General features: G+C 52.5%; 3 protein-coding genes across 3 annotated transcripts; 1 reads left to right on the top strand and 2 right to left on the bottom strand.

Annotated features, from left to right (window-relative positions):
- Positions 1-1,471: 1,471 nt before the first annotated feature.
- Positions 1,472-7,463, bottom strand: CDCA5 (cell division cycle associated 5; the record flags this gene model as incomplete). The annotated part of the gene is made up of 6 exons (XM_080703315.1): positions 1,472-1,552; positions 1,678-2,106; positions 6,862-6,897; positions 6,979-7,044; positions 7,119-7,213; positions 7,418-7,463. The coding sequence occupies 6 exons, from the start codon at positions 7,461-7,463 to the stop codon at positions 1,472-1,474; spliced, it is 753 nt and encodes a 250-aa protein (XP_080559441.1).
- A 715-nt stretch (positions 7,464-8,178) lies between these two features.
- On the top strand, positions 8,179-14,333 carry ZFPL1 (zinc finger protein like 1; the record flags this gene model as incomplete). The annotated part of the gene is made up of 7 exons (XM_080698672.1): positions 8,179-8,280; positions 8,573-8,684; positions 12,557-12,750; positions 12,858-12,930; positions 13,004-13,150; positions 13,369-13,486; positions 14,147-14,333. 7 exons carry the CDS (start codon positions 8,179-8,181, stop codon positions 14,331-14,333), a joined length of 933 nt encoding a protein of 310 aa, XP_080554798.1.
- A 297-nt stretch (positions 14,334-14,630) lies between these two features.
- Positions 14,631-15,182, bottom strand: TMEM262 (transmembrane protein 262; the record flags this gene model as incomplete). The annotated part of the gene is made up of 3 exons (XM_080717016.1): positions 14,631-14,707; positions 14,812-14,911; positions 15,009-15,182. The coding sequence occupies 3 exons, from the start codon at positions 15,180-15,182 to the stop codon at positions 14,631-14,633; spliced, it is 351 nt and encodes a 116-aa protein (XP_080573142.1).
- Between the last annotated feature and the right edge of the window lie 1,327 nt (positions 15,183-16,509).

Raw genomic sequence — 16,509 nt, forward strand, 5'->3', positions numbered from 1 at the left:
CTCCTGGAGGCCAAGAGGGTCACTGGACAGAAAAACTGACTGGAGCTGGGGCGCTAGGACCTACCTACCCTAGGGCCACTGGAGGGAGGCCAGGTGGGCAGCCTGTACAGAGGGCCAGCCCTGGTAACACGGCCCAAAGGCAGCTTGGCAGCCTTTGACCAACAAAGGAAACAGTCTGTGAACAGGCAGGAACTTTTTAATCAAATTTGTTTATTTTAAAACAAAACCCTTGTTCCCCTTACACTACACCCAGTTTCTCAAGGACAGAGAAAGGTTTGCAGTGACGACATCTTGAGGCTCCGGATTCCACAGGGCAGTTGACAGCCAGAGCTGCTCAGGCATGGTCCCGTCAGAGACTCTGGGCTCACCTGGCAAGGGGCTTGCTTGAACAGATGGCCACACCCTCAGGCCCCTAACCAAGAGCGCTCTTCCCGCCAGTGCCTCCACACTCCTCACTTCTACTTCCAGGAACTTGTAAGCAGGGACGGCCAGAGGTGGGAGTCATGGCGGCCACAGCAGCTTCTGAAACCACCCTCTGCCAGTGTTGAGGAGGAGGAAAGGGGGGAATCCCCCAACGGAGGGATGAACTGAACCGCCTATGGCCCCGCCCAGCACCACCTGAGCAGTGTTCTCAGAGGGGCCTAAAGAAGCTAAGCCCAAAGATCGCTATGGCCTCGTGGCATGCCGGCACGCGGGAAGAGCTTTCTAGAACTTTACAGGTGAAGCTGCAAAATGCCAAGAGGTCTTTGCAGCCATTTTTTTTCTTCTAGAGCAGAGAAGACACTGAAGCTTATTTTGTAAGAAATAGGTGTGGGCGAGAAGAGGGGTCACCCTGGGCTCCCATGCAGACAGCCGGCCCGGAGACAGCATACCTCAGGTTCATGGCACCTGGCAGGCATGCCTAGGGCACACTCTCCCCAAGCAGCAGCCCATCGATCAGCTACCATGACCTACAGAGCAGCGTGCAACAGCCTCCATGTGCTAAGCATGCATGGTCTGAGACCAGGCCAGGCTCCTGCCCTCTTCCAAATCCTCGACTCGAGGCGAACACCCAGCTTCTCCCTCAAGGGTCATCCTGTCCCCCAGCCCAAGAATTATCTCCTAGAGCACATACAGAACCGAACAGCAAATCCACAGAACTCAAAGTTTCTTTACATAGACAGGCTCCTGGCTGGGAACCAAACCATCAACAGAGGGCAACTCCAGAGGCAGCCCGGGCCGCCAGGCGGGGCCTGTTGAGAGCAGACACAATTCCCGGCAACAGCAGAGGTGGCCGCTCATCCCCAGTACTTGGCGGGGTGGGGAGACCGACTAGTCAGGACACCAGTGAGCGGCCAGGCCTCACCCGCAGCAACAGCGCCTGCACAGGCAACAAGACCAGCAGAGGGACCCCCAAGGGTGTTCTCCACTGAAAGGGGGCTATGTACAGGGAGAGAAGGGGAGTCTGGCTGGGTCCACCCCGCTTCACATCTCATTCAATCAGGAGGTCAAACTGCTCAGCGGCTTCAAACTCGGCATTCATGGCCGCGGCCCACTCATCCAGCTCAGATTTCTGGGGGAAGAGAAATAGGGGAGGTGAGCGAGGGAGGGCGGCTGAGTGGGCTGGGGCGCGCTGCTTCCCTGCCGGCCCTGCACACCTGTGCGCAGGGCGCGAAGGCAGGAAGGCCCCTGACTCACCAGGATCTCCGGCAACTTTTTCTTCTTTCGCTTCTCTTTGACAACAGGCGGAGAGATGCCGGGGAGCGTAGTGTCTGGAGCCCAGGGCTCCGCAGGGACCCTGGGGGCCTCAATTAACTTTGAGCACACCACAGGTGAGACGCCAGACAAGTCTTCGGGCCCCTCGAAGCCAAAGTAGGACCGGCGGCCCGGGGTGGAGGTGGAGGCGGAGCCGAGCGTCTCCAGCCGGCTGTAGGATCGCCTGACTTTCTTAGACATTTCCAAGTCTCTGGCGTCCAGGAGCCCTTCCTTGAAGTTGGACTGGCCCGGCAGGGTGTGCAGCACGGGAGTGGGGGTGGGGGTGACGGGGATGTTAGGCGTCCTGAGGAGGTCCTGCTTGCTGATCTCCTTCCTAGGAGGGTTGTTCTCTTTTTCCAAGATGAAAGCAATCTGTACCAAGGCAGGAGAGAGAGCACCTCCCTGTTACACAGCTCCACCACTTGCTTCCAGAAAGGCCAGAGGAAATTTGGGTGGAAAGAACACTCCACAGGACAAAAACTTTTCCGCAATACTGGGACTGCACCCAGGGGTGTCCTACCTCCAAGCCACACCCCCAGAGTGTGTGAGCATGCGTTACTAGGGATTGAACCCAAGGGTATTCTACCTTCAGGCTAGACCCCAGGACCGCCTTTTCTTATGTTTATTTTGAAACAAGTCTCACTAGGTTGATGAGAGTCTCACTACTTGCTAAGGCTGTCTTCGAACCTGCGATCCTCCTGTCTCAGCCTCCCAAGTACTGGGATTATAAGCATGCACCACCACGCCCAGTGAACAAAACCTTAAAAGAAAACAGTATACTGCTGCTTCTGAGGAGCCTGTTTTTGTGACACACTAAGACCTGCGCACCAGGTGCACGGGTGCGTGCAACAAGCAGGGCAGCTAAAGTAAATGTGCTCCAGGCAGTGGGAACACAAGGTGGAGAAGTTGGCTGGCTGTGGTTGTGCACATCTGTAACCACATTGGGAGGCTGAGACAGGAGGATCAAAGACTCTCCGAAACCTAGTGAGACCCTTCAAAGTAAAAAGTTAGAGGGAATGGGGAGGGAATCGGGGAAGGGGTAATTGGGTGATGTCTGCATTTATGCCTCTACCATCTTGTACTCCATTAAGATGTATGACTAGCTGGGCGTGGTGGCGCGCGCTTGTAAAATCCCAGCTCTTGGGAGGCTGAGACAGGAGGATTGCACAGGTTCAAAGCCAGCCTCAGCTACTTAGTGAGGCTCTCAGCAACTTAGTGAGACCCTGTTTCCAAATAAAATAGAAAATAGGTCTGAAAGTGTAGCTCAGAGGTAGAAAGCCCCTGGGCTCCACCCCCAGTACCCCCCCCACACACACACGATGTATAACTACAATGTACTGATAAAAAAAATTAAAGTTAAGCCAGGCGTGGTGACACATGCTTGTAATCCCAATACTTGGGAGACTGAGACAAAAGGATTTGGGTTTGCTGCCAGCCTCAGCAATTTAGCGAGGCCCTCCACAACCCTGTTTCAAAATAATTAGCCAGGTGTGGTGGTGTACACATGTAATCCCACCATTTGGGAGGCTGAGACAGGAGGATCACAGTTCGAGGATAGCCTCAGCAACTACTTAGAGAGGTTCTTTATAACTCAGTGAGACCCTGTTTCAAATTAAAGAATAAAAAACAGGGCTGGGGGGTAACTCAGAGGCAGAATGCCCTGAGTTTCATCCCCAGTACCGCCAAAAAAAAAAAAAAAAATCAAGCTGGGAGTGTAGTAGTTCAGAGGTAGAATGCCCCTGGGTTCAATCCCCAGCACTAAAAAAAAAAAAAAAAGCCAGTTAGGAGTATAGAGGCAGAACACACCTGGGTTCAATCACTAGTACCACCAAAAAAAAAAAAAAAAAAAAGAGAGAGAAAAAAGAAAAAAAAAAGGAGAAAGACATTTCCTTGTTCTAAGCTCTGAACAGATGATGGGTCTTATGTCTGTCACTGGGGATTGAACCCAGGTTCCTTCTAACTTTGAATTACAGCCCCAGCCCTAATTTATTACTTTTATTTTCTTTTCTTGGTTTTTTTTTTTTTTTTTTTGCAGTCCTGGGGATGGAACTCAGGGACATTCTACCCCTGAGCTACACCCCCAGCCGTATTTTTTATTGCAAAGGGCCTCACTAAGTAACTGAGACTGTCCGCGAACTGCAATCTTCCTGTCTCAACCTCCCAAATGCTAAAATTACAAGTGTGCGGCACCATGCCCAGCTTATTATTATTATTATTATTATTATTATTATTATTATTATTATATTTTTCAAAACAGAGTCTTGCTAAGTCCTCCTGTCTCAGCCTTCTGAGTACTGGGATTACAAGCATGCATGCATCACCATGCCTGGCCTCCAACCCTTTTTATCATTAAACAGGTTCTCACTAATCAAGAATGGTGACATATGCTTGTAATCTCAGTACTTAGGAGGCTGAGAAGGAGGATCACAGGTTTGCAGCCAGCCTCAGGAAATTAGTGAGGCCCTCTGCAACTTAGTGGAGACCCTGTTTCAAAATAAAACAGACCAGGGTTGTAGCTCAGAGGTAGAATGCTCCTGAGTTCAATCCCTAGTAACACAAACACAAACACACACATAAATAAATAAATAAATAAATAAATAATAATAATAATAATAATAATAATAATAAAGCCGAGCGAGGTGGCACACACTTGTAATCCCAGCATTCGGGAGGTTGAGACCAGAGGATCGTGGTTTGCAAACGGCCTCAGCTACTTAGGCCCTTTGCAACTCAGTGAGACCCAGTTTCAAAATAAAGAATAAAAACTAGGGCTGGAGGTGCAGCTCGGAGATAGAATGCCTCTGGGTTCCATCTCCAGTACCACAAATAAATAGATAGATAAAGAAACTTGGTTTAAATATTTCTTCTTCTGTGAAACACCCACAGAGTCACCTTGTTTCGGTTAGGTACCATAATAGCTGCAGCCCTTAGCACACAATATTTGGTTATTTTTATCTCATTAATCATATCTTCAGGCTTACTATTAATGAAACATCCTTGACAATAAGTTCTACTTATAAAAGTATGATATGCATAATTCATAACAACCACAAATTAAAACTGAGGACAAAATGGATTAGGAAGGAAAAAGTGATTAGGACACAGCTCAACTTTTTAAGGAGTGGTAAGAATACACAGGGCAGAGGAATAAAAGGGGAAGGACGGGGAAGGAAACAGACTAAATTATGCTTTGTGCATACATGAATGTATTTACTATGAATCTCACTAGCATGTATAATTATAATACACCAAAAAGAATTTTAAAAAGTATTTTAAAAAGTATGCCAGTTGCATATGCCAGTAGGCCGGTGCTGGGGCCAGCGAGGCCGGCATCGGAACCTTCCGTGAGGCAAGGCCGGTATTGGGGCCTCCGAGGCCAGGATAAGAGCCTGCCGAGGGGTTAGGCCGGTGCTGGGGCCAGCGAGGCCAGCATCAGAGCCTGCCTTGAGGCATGACCAGTGCTGGGGCCTCCGAGGCCGGGATCGGAGCCTGCCGAGGAGTTAGGCTGGTGCTGGGGCCAGTGAGGCCGGCATCGGAGCCTGCCTTGAGGCAAGGCCGGTACTGGGGCCTCCAAATCCGTGATCGGAGGCTGCCAAGGGGTTAGGCCGGTGCTGGGGCCAGCGAGGCCGGCATCGGAGCCTGTCGTGAGGCAAGGCCGGTACTGGGGCTCTGAGGCCAGGATAAGAGCCTGCCGAGGGGTTAGGCCGGTGCTGGGGCCAGCGAGGCCGGCATCGGAGCCTGACTTGAGGCTAGGCCGGTGCTGGGGCCTCCGAGGCCGGGATTGGAATCCTGCCAAGGGGTTAGACCGGTGCAGGGGCCAATGGCCAGCATCGGAGTCTGGCGTGAGGCAAGTTCACTCCTGCGGCCTCCAAGTTCGGGACCAAAGCCAGCTTAGGGGTTAGACCGGTTCAGGGGCCAGCGAGACCAGAACTGGGGCCTCCCATGAGGCAAGGCCGCTGCTTGAGCCAGCGAGATCTGGATCAGTCCACTGAGTAGCCAGGCCACTACTGGGACCATCAAGAGTGGGATTGGTACTTGCAACGCAGCATGCACAGAGAAATATCGCAGAAAATATAAATCAGACTCTTCTCTTAATCAGCAATAACTAGGAGGAAAAGGGCAACAGGAAGAGGTTGAGCTATAGAAAGGGCCCTATAGTGAAGCAACTAATGTGACCAATCAGAGGGTATGTAATACTGGAGGACGGAGCCTCTTTAAAACGCAGGAGGTACATAAACAAATGTATCAAAGTAAATCACCAAAGAAGTGTGGAATGGAGGGAGGGGGAGGGAATGGGATGGGGGCTGGAGGAGGGCTAATTGGATGATGTGTGCTTGTATATCCTCTCAAGTCTTGTACTCCAATGTGATTGATATATGACTACAATGCACCAATTTAAAAAATAAATTAATTAAAAAAAAAAAAAGAATCAAAGACAACACATAGGCCAAACATGAGAAAGAAGGAGGGGAGAGGGCATGGGGTGTGAATTGGGGAAGGGCTAAATGAATGATGTGTGTATGTATGCCTCTCCATTTTGTATTCCATTAAGATGTATGATTAAAATGCACCAACAAAAATAAATAAATTAAAAAAAAAAGTAAAAAAAAAAAAAAAAAAAAAAGTATGCCAGATATGGTAGCGCGTGCCTCTAATCCCAGTAGTTGGGAAGCTGAGGAGAGTCACAGGTCCTAAGGTCAGCTTCAACAACTCTTCTTCTTTAGTCTTTTCTTTTCTTTGCGGTACTGGGGATGGAACCCGGGGAGAATTCTATATCCAAGGCCTCTGCAACTCATAGGAAAAATAGGGCTGGAGGTGTAGCTCGGAGGTCACTGGGTTCCATCCCCATTACCAACCAAAAAAAAAAAAAAAAAAGTAAATAAGTATCTTCATTTATAAGGAAAATTAGAGGAAAAAAAAAAACGAGGAAGAAACACAGGGCATTAAAAAACTAAAACCGAATTAAGTCCACAGGAGTAATCAGGCCTGATAAAGGTGATGATGTCCAAAGCAAATTGTTTCAGAATACTACAAAAGAGCTCTCTGGATGGATGCGAGAAGCCCATACACCTTCGCCCAGTTGTAGAATGCCCCAGATCCCAAACGGCTAGGATGAAATGGACTCACCCTAGAACTCCTGCGAGGCGAGTGGACAGCCGGGATCTGTGGAGAACAACACCGACTGATCAGACGGGTGGCCCCCAGCTTGGGCGGCCCCTCACAATCCCACCTCTCGGCCCTCACCTTCACAGCGTGAGCCACAATCTTCTTCAAGACGATCGGCTTTCTGGCTGGAGCCGCAGGGGGTGCCTGCGGAAGAGCAGTGACCGTGAGCTTCCAGGCCCCGAGAACTCGAGGACAGTAAGTGAAAAACCCGGGCTCACCTGCTGGAAGACGTCGGGAAGGACGCTCGGTAGATCAGAGCCTGACTTCCGCTGGGACCTCCGAAGAGAACTGGTAGGAGATGGGTTCTTGGGTCCTAGGAAGAGAAAGATGTCGAGAGGCTGAGGAGGATTCTAGGCCCTAGAGTCTAGAGGCGGGTTCTGCAGAGAGCAAGAGAAGGTCCCCAAACAAGGTCTTTGGGGAGCCTTCGACCGGGGTCAAGCCGCTGGGGGCGGGGGCGGGGAAGGGCCTGCGCGCCCCAACGGCTCGGTCACGCCTCTCCCGCCTGCCCTTCGCTCACCAGACCGACGAGCGGCCCCTCCGGACCGCGTCCGCCTCTCCGACATATCTAGTCTCCGGCTCGACAGCCTCCGCCGCCGGCCCGCGGCTCGCGCAAACCCGGAGGACGGCCCGCGGCTGAAAACCTTTGAATTGCCCGCCCTGCGGTCGAGGAAGAGGAAGTGACGCAGGCCGGGGGCGGAAGAGCCCCTACGTCGGTCCCCCCCCCGCGCCCAGCTCTACGCCTAGCGTCGGCAGGGGCGTGGCCTGTGCTTCGGTGACGTCATCGCCGCGCGCCGCACCCGGAAGAGACGTGGCAGCGGAGGGATAATCCGAGCGGCCGGGGCTGGACCGAGCCGAGCGGGAGCTACGGAGAGCGCAGTCCCTGCCCTTGCGCTCCTCGAACCGGCGCTCGCGCCCGTCGGGACCGGTGCCGCGGCCGATCAGTAACACGGAGAGTGGGGTCTGTAAAGAAGGGGGCGGGACTAGAAGGGGGAGGGGCCACGAAGGGGTCCTGGGGGCGGGGCCGGTGGTACTGGGGACTTGGCTGATGGAGGGGCCTAGCCGAGGGCGGGATACTGAAAGAATGGGGGTCGTCAGCGGCGGGATTTATACGGGGGGCGTGGCTGGACAAGAGGGTGGGCACGAATTTGGGATTGGGGTGAGGATCTGCGGCTTGGAGGGGCGTTACGAGTGGAAACGAACTTGTCTGGTGAGAATGAAGTGGCTGCCACAGAACCTGGCTTCCTACCAACTCAGGCCCCCCCTTCCTCAGGGTCGGTCATGGGACTTTGCAAGTGCCCCAAGAGGAAGGTGACTAACCTGTTCTGCTTCGAACACCGAGTCAACGTCTGCGAGCACTGCCTGGTTGCCAATCACGCCAAGGTGGGGTATTCTGGGTCTGGACTGAGCAAGGCACTGGGTAGGCTGACCGCATTGGCTTCCTCCAATCCGTGAGGGCCCCACGCTGGCATGTAAGCTATGCAAGGGCAAGGACTTTGTTTTGCTCGTTGCTATATCCCCAGCCCCTAAGACAGGCATGCACACAGTAGGTGCTCAATAAGTGTTTATGGATTGAACAAAGGAAGGGATTCTGTGATGAGGGAGAGAGCCAGTTGGACCTTGTAGCGGTAGGTTTTCCAGCCCAGACTCTGGATGTGATGTGTCTCCCCTCCAGTGCATCGTTCAGTCCTATCTGCAGTGGCTCCAGGATAGTGACTACAACCCCAATTGCCGCCTTTGCAACACACCCCTGGCCAGCCGGGAGACCACCCGCCTCATCTGTTATGGTGAGTCCTGGAGGGAGGTTGGTGATCGCTTTCCATGCCCTCCTTGAGAAGCAGGACATTGGGTCCCCTAAGTGCGGGATGCTGGAGCCCCAGATTCTAGTCCTATAGGTTACTCCTCTGCTCTGTAAGCTCAGGCAAGTGATTTTCCCTTTCTAGGCCTCAGTGTGTATTTCTGAAAACATTAATGCTCCTACTTCTTGCCCTGCTGATCTTGAAAAGTTGAACAAGAACCAGTCAAGCTTGGGATGGCTGTAGCCATGGTTGTGGCCATGAGCAGTAGGTAGCCACACCAAAATAGGGCTGTCAGATATTCTGAGTCTGTTACTGATTTCAAAACTAGACAGAGGAGCCGGGCGTGGTGGCGCACACTTGTAATCCCAGCATTTGGGGGCGGAGACTGGAGGATCGTGGTTCCCGGACAGCCTCAGCTACTTAGTGAGGCCCTTTGCAACTCAGTGAGACCCTGTTTCAAAAAACAAAAGAATAAAAAAATAGGGCAGGGGGTGTAGCTTGGAGGTAGAATGCCCCTGGGTTCCATCCCCAGTACTGCCAAAAAAAAAAAAAAAAACTAAACAGAGAAGGGAAGTTTCCCACAATGAAGTTAGCTACAGGGAATCAGCAGCCACATGTGTAATGACTTGACTGGAGTCTGATGTAGGAGCCTCAGTTCCAGTTTTTGAAGGAGCTGGTGTAAGAGACAACTCCATATGTGTGCTTCTCAATGTGATACTTACATGACTTTAGTGTACATTGTGTCTAAATGAGTGTTCATTAGTATTTGTGGATGAGTGAGTGGGTAAATGTGAACACAGGTGTGTTGTGTACATACAAGGAGAATACCTGGCTGAGGGCACTTGAGTGCTACCAAACATGGAAGTGTGTATAGGTGTGTATAAATGAGAGCCAGTATAGTGGGGATTTTGTTGTTGTTGTTGTTGTTGTTGTTGTTGTTGTTGTTGTTGTTTTGCTGGGAGTGTAGCTCAGAGGTAGAATTCCCCTGGGTTCCATCCCCAGACCTGCAAAAAAAAAAAAAAAAAAATCTGTAAACTGGGCATGGGAGTGCACTCGTAATCCCAGTACTTGGGAGGCTGAGACAGGAGAATCTAGGGTTCTCAGCCAGCCTCAACTATTTAGTGAGGTCCTATGCAACTTAGTGTGACCCTGTTTTAAAATAGGGCTGGGGATGTAGCCCAGAGGTAGAATGCCCCTGGGTTCAAACCTCTGAGCTACACCCCCAGCCCTATTTTTTATTCTTATTTTGAAAAAGGGCCTCACTAAGTAGCTGAGGCTGTCTGCAAATTAGAATCCTCCGGTTTTAGCCTCCCAAATGCTGGGATTACAAATGTGAGCTACTATTCCTGGCTTAGTTTATTCTTTCTTTCTTTCTTTCTCTCTTTCTTTCTTTCTTTTTCAGTACTGGGGCTAAAACAACCCAGGGGCATTCTACCTCTGAGGTACACCTTCAGACCTAGTTTTTTATTTTTTATTTTTTATTTTTTATTTTGAAACAGAGTCTCACTGAGTTGCAAAGGGCCTCACTAAGTACCTGAGGCTGAACCACGATCCTCCTGTCTCAGCCTTCCAAATGCTGGGATTACAAGTGTGCACCACCACTCCCAGCTTACAGATTTTTTTGTGTGTGTGCAAGTCTGGGGATGGAACCCAGGGGCATTTGACCTCTGAGCCACATTCCCTGCCCTATTTTTATTCTTTATTTTTAAACAGGGTCTCACTAAGTTGCGGAGGGCCTCACTAAGTAGCTGAGGCTGTCCGTGAATTGCGATCCTCCGGTTTCAGCCTCCTGAATGCTAGGATTACAAGTGTGTGCCACCACATCCGGCTCCCGGTTTACAGATTTTTTCTGAAACAACTTTTTGTTTGTTTGCTGGTACAGGGGATTAAATCCAAGGGTATTCTACCTCCAAAGTTATACCTCCAGCACTTTTTTTGCTTCTTTTTTTGGGGAGAGGGGAGTACTGGAGATGGAACTCACAAGTATTCTACCTCTGAGCTAAATGCCCAGCCTATTCTGTGTGTGTGTGTGTGTGTGTGTGTGTGGTGTGTGAGTCTATGTCTGTGTATGGTACTGGGAGTTTAACCCAGGGGCCTTCTACCTCTAGGCTACACCCCAGGCCTATTTCGTATTATTTGGAAACAAGATCTCACTAAGTTGCTAAAGCTGGTTTTGAACATGCAATCCTCCTGTCTCAGTCTACCAAGTACTGGAATTACAAGCATGTGCCACCACACCTGGCCCTATTTTATTTTATTTATGTTTTTAGTATTAGGGTTGATCCCAGGGGCCTTCTACCTCTGAACTATACCCCCCCCAACCCTATTTTAGTTTTTGTTTTAAACAGGGTCTCATTAGATTGCTCAGACTCTTCTTGAACCTGTGACTCTCCTGTCTCAGCCACCCAAATACTGGGATTATAGGTGTACATCACCATGCCCAGTTTATTATTTTTGTTATTTTGCAGTTCTGGGAATGGAACCCAGAGATATTCTACCTCCAAGCTACACCTCCAGCCTTTTTTTTTTTTTTTTTTTTTTACGGTATTGGGGATGGAACCCAGGGACATTGTACCTCTGAGCCATACCCCCAGCCCTATTTTTTAGTCTTTTTTATTTTATTTATTTATTTATTTACTTATTTTTGGTGGTACTGGGGTTCCTGGAAGCCCTTCTACCTCCGGGCTACACTCCCAGACCTATTTTATACTTTTTTATTTTTGGAAACAGGGTCTCTTAAGCCAGCGGGGCTGGCTGCGAACCAGCACGATCCTCCTGTCTCCACCTCCCAAGCACGGGGATTACAAGCATGCGCCACCACGCCTGGCAGTCTTTTTTATTTTTTGAGACAGGATCTTACTGAGTTCTGAAGGACCTCAGTAAGTAGCTGAGGCTGTCCGCAAACCATGATCCTCCTGTCTCAGCCTCCCAAATGCTGGGATTACAATTGTGTGCCACCATGCCCGGCTTCTATTTTTATTCTTTATTTTGAAACGGGGTCTCACTGAGTTGCAAAGGGCCTCACTAAGTAGCTTAGGCTGTTTGGGAACTGCGATCCTCCCATCTCAACCTCTCAAATGCTGAGATTACAAGCATGCACCACCACACCTGGAGCTTCTCCTATTTTATTTTTTTATTTAGAACAGGTTCTCCCTAAGTTGCTGTGGCTATTTTCAAACCCATGATCCTCTTGTTTCAGCTTCCCAAGTACTAGAATTACAGGCATACATCACCATGCCTGGCTTATTTTTTATTTTGAAACAGGGTGTCTCTAAGTTATTGAGGGTCTCACTAAGTTGCTGAGGCTGGCCTTGAACCTTTTGATACTACTCTTTTGTGTGTGTGTGTGTGTGTGTGTGTGGTACTGGGGATGAAACCCAGGGCATTCTACCTCTGAGCAACACCTCCAGCCCTATTTTTTATAACAATAGGGTCTCACTGAATTGCAAAGGGCCTCACTCAATAGCTGAAGCTGTCCGCAAACCACGATCCTCCCATCTCAGCTTCCCAAATGCTGGGATTACAAGCATGTGCCACCACGCCTGGCTCTTGATACTACTCTTAATTAGCTGTTAATCCTAACAAGGAGTGCAGTGGAGGCCGACCCAAAGAGAAGCTGCCAGGGGAGAGTGGCACTTTCTTCCCACCCATCCCCAAGCCCCTTGTGGGCTGGGCAGCTTGGTAGTATCTGCCTTGACTCCATCAGATGGTAGTATCCCGGAAGCCTGAAGTCTCGGGGAACACTGGTGAGGTGGACCTGGGCTGAGGAGGGAAGGCGCGGCACTGGGCCGTGCACCTTCACTGGGCCAGGAGCCCAGAGTCTTCCTCATGTCTCGTTTCCCTCTTTAATGGGTCCCAAGATCTCTTCCACTGGGCTTGCCTCAATGAATGTGCTGCCCAGCTACCCCGAAACACAGCGCCCGCTGGCTACCAGTGCCCCAGCTGCAATGGCCCCGTCTTCCCGCCAAGCAACCTGGCTGGCCCCGTGGCCTCGGCCCTCAGAGAGAAGCTAGCTACAGTCAACTGGGCCCGTGCAGGACTGGGGCTCCCTCTGGTGAGAGTCCCTAGGTTTCATCACCCCTGCCCTGGGTCTCACCTGCACCAGATGGGTGGTTGGGGGGAGGCGCTGGGCTGGCTGGTGACCCAGATTCCTGCCTCCAGATTGATGAGGTGATGACCCCGGAGCCGGAGCCCCTCAACTCGTCCGACTTCTCTGACTGGTCCAGCTTTAATGGTGAGTGGTGGCCTCCACCTGCTGCCTGGGCCGGATTTGCCTGCTCTGCTGATGGCCTTCTCCCTGTCCACAGCCACCGGTGCCCCTGGACAGGAGGAGGTCAGCAGCACCTCTGCTGCCCCAGCTTTCTACAGCCAGGCCCCCCGGCCCCCTCCGTCCCCCAGCCGACCCGAGCAGCACACCGTCATCCACATGGGCGGTCCCGAGCCCTCGACTCATGGTGAGCCAGGGAATTACCCAGCCTCAGAAGGATGGCAAAGGGGTGGCTGGTTGGTGTGGAGGGAGCTTGAGGGTCTAGAGCCCCACCTGGAGGGACCCCCACGTGGAGCACAGACGTCGGTTCCCCGCAGCGATGCTCTGTCGAGCGGGGAGGGCAGCAGACCACCTGCCCCATAAGGCCAGTTCCCTGAGCCGATGCTAGTGGCTGTGCCCCTGCAGCCCCGAGGAAGGTGTATGACACACGGGATGGAGACCGGGCACCAGGCCTCCTTGGGGACTGCGATGATGACAAGTACCGCCGGCGGCCGGCCCTGGGCTGGCTGGCCCAGGTGCTCAGGTACATGGGGCAGGTGCTGGGGGAGAAGGGGAGGAGAGGAAGCAAGGGCAGGCCCTGGGCCAGAAGGTTCCATAACAAGACCATAGAAGGGGTCGTTCTGAGCAGTGGTGCCATCTAGTGCGGGAGGCGTGCAGAGAGGCTAGGCTGGGTCCTAGGAACTTGATGTGTGTGTCCTCGCCTCCTGGAGGAGGGCAGGGCTGGGGCTCTTTGGGGCCTTCTCCTACTGACAGCACCCGGTTTTTGTGTCCCTCCCCCACGTCTGACACATGCCAGTTGTGGGCCTGTTGTTTTTTTTTTTTTTTTTTTTTTTTTGGTGGTACTGGGGTTCCTGGAAGCCCTTCTACCTCCGGGCTACACTCCCAGACCTATTTTTGCATTTTTATTTGGAAACAGGGTCTCCTAAGCCAGCGCGCGGGGCTAGCTTCGAACCTGCGCGATCCTCCTGTCTCTGCCTCCCAAGCGTGGGGATTACAAGCGTACGCCGCCACGCCCGGCAGTGGGCCTGTTTTGACCTGCGCATGTGGCAGCTGGTGCCGGGGCCATTGTCCCCGTGGCACAGATGAGAAATCCACAGCACAGGGATGGTGACCAGGGCTCCTGTGCATGCCACGGTGCTGCCAGGGGCTCGAGCCTGACCCAACTTTCCCCTTGTTCCCCCAGGAGCCGGGCTGGGGCCCGTAAACGGCCGCTGACCCTGCTCCAGCGGGCAGGGCTGCTGCTACTGTTGGGGCTGCTGGGCTTCCTGGCCCTGCTCGCCCTCATGTCTCGCCTGGGCCGGGCCGCGGCTGACAGCGATCCCAACCTGGACCCGCTCATGAACCCTCACATCCGCGTGGGTCCCTCCTGAGCCCTTGCTGGCGGCTGGGTCGGCCTAGGACCTGGACGGCAGGGAGACCTGGGTCTCTTTCCACTCCTCTTCCTCAAGCCTGAGACACTAAGCTCCCAGGCCCAAAGCCGAGTCCACCCAAGGCTGTAGGCTGGGCCTGGAGTCCTGTAGGTCAGGCCTTTGTCCTCACCTGCTTCCCCTGGGTCTCCAGCCTCCCACCCCCGTCCCTTGAAGGAGCTGACAGGTGCAAATAAACAACAGACTTTATTAAAATACCCAGGGCCGCTTCTTCCTTCCCCTCCAGCCCTGCCCCAGGCCTCAGTGTTTCTCCTCCCGATAGTGGATGGCCAGAAACTCCAGGGACAGGCGGTTGAAGAACATGGCTCCATTGAGCACTGGGCAGAGGAGAGGGCCCATCAGCCCAGCACCCCTACCGCTCCTGGCACAGCTCAGGGTTGCAGAGCTCCCCCCTCCCGTTCGCGTGCCTCTCACCACTCACTCAGGATGGTCAGGGCAAAGCACCGGAGGAACTTGTCTTCTGTCATCTCCGCGTAGAGCGACCCCATGGCGGCCCAGCAGATGCTGATCACCTGGGAGAACTGTAGGCCGTCCAGTGGAGAGCGGCCCCGCCACAACTGCTGGGCTTCCATCGTCCTCGCCTCCCTCAGCCAGCCCGGAGCCCTGCCCGGGCCCTACCATCAGGACCACCGTGTAGTGGAAGCTCATGCGGTCGTAGTGGTGGGTGACGCAGAAGTTGTGCACGTCGCTGGCAAAGATGCCCAGGTGCACGAAGAAGAGCAGCAGCGAGGCCACCGTGAGCATCAGGCCCTGCGGGAAGAAGAGCACGGCCACGCGGTCCCGCCACCGCATCTTGCCACGCGCGCGAGCCTCAAGTCACTCCTGAGCGCAGGACCAGGCGAGCGCCGCCCGGGAGCATCAGAACCCCGCAGATCTAGGGCACCCCTTTTGGTGTAACCATGGGATTCCAGAACAGGAGGACACTGGGGGGACAAGATTCTAGAACACATGCTATTCTAGCAAATTCAAGAGTATTTCACAGTGCTTGCAGATGTTGTGAATTGGGGAGGGGCTGAGGAAAGGGGCGGTCCAGCAGAGTCACATGATGTGGGGAACAACAGTGCCTCTCTGTCACACCCTTACTCTTTGCAGTTGGTGCGTATGGTCCCACAGAGGCAGTATGGCTTCTCTACAGTGGAAGGACAGGCTCAGAAATTTGAAGGGCGTGTCCTTTGTTCACGGGGCGAGCCTTAGGCAAGTGACAAAATAGGACCCCGATGTGTAGCTGGAAGACATGCCAGATGAAGGTGGGTCGGTGGGGGGGGGGAGCCCAGGTTCCCAGGATTGACTCCACCCACTGCTGGGGTGGATAAGGGAAAAAAACAGGCCCTTACATGCTCTATAGCTGTCCTGGGACCTTCCCCATGGTCAGGGGGCAGCTGGTGTTTCTTTTCCAGGAGCATTCCACCTCTGGAATTTTTATTTTATTTGGAAATAGGGTCTCACTAAGTTGCTGAGAGCCTCACTAAGTAGCTGAGGCTGGCTTCGAACCTGTGCAATCCTCCCGTCAGCCTCCCAAACACGGATTACAAGTGTGCGCACCACGCCCAGCTTATTTTTATTTATTTTTATTTATTTATTTTAATTGTGTGTGTGTGTGTGTGTGTGTGTGTGTTATTGGGGGTGGAACCCAGAGGCTTTCTACCTCCGGGCTATACTCCCAGGCCCATTTTATATTTTATTTGGAAACAGGGTCTCACTAAGTTGCTGAGAGCCTCACTAAGTAGCTGAGGCTGGCTTCGAACCTGTGCGATCCTCCTGTCTCAGCCTCCCAAGCATGGGGATTACAAGCGTGTGCCACCACACCCGGCTTTATTTTTTATTTTGAAACAGGGTCTTGCTATCATATAGGGCTGGGGTTGTAGCTCAGAGGTACAACACCCCTAGGTTCAAATACCCAGTACTGAGCTGGGCGTGGTGGCTCACGCTTGTAATCCCAACATTCAGGAGGCTGAGACCAGAGGATCACGGTTTGTGAACAGCCTCAGCTTAGTGAGGCCCTCCATAATTTAGTGAGACCCTGTTTCAAAATAAAGAATAAGCCGGGTGTGGTGGCGCATGCTTGTAATCCCAGCATTTGGGAGGCTGACACTGGAGGATTGCAGTTCACGGACAGCCT

The sequence above is a fragment of the Muscardinus avellanarius genome, assembly GCF_963383645.1.
Source record: "Muscardinus avellanarius genome assembly, chromosome: 1".
NCBI lineage: Eukaryota > Metazoa > Chordata > Mammalia > Rodentia > Gliridae > Muscardinus > Muscardinus avellanarius.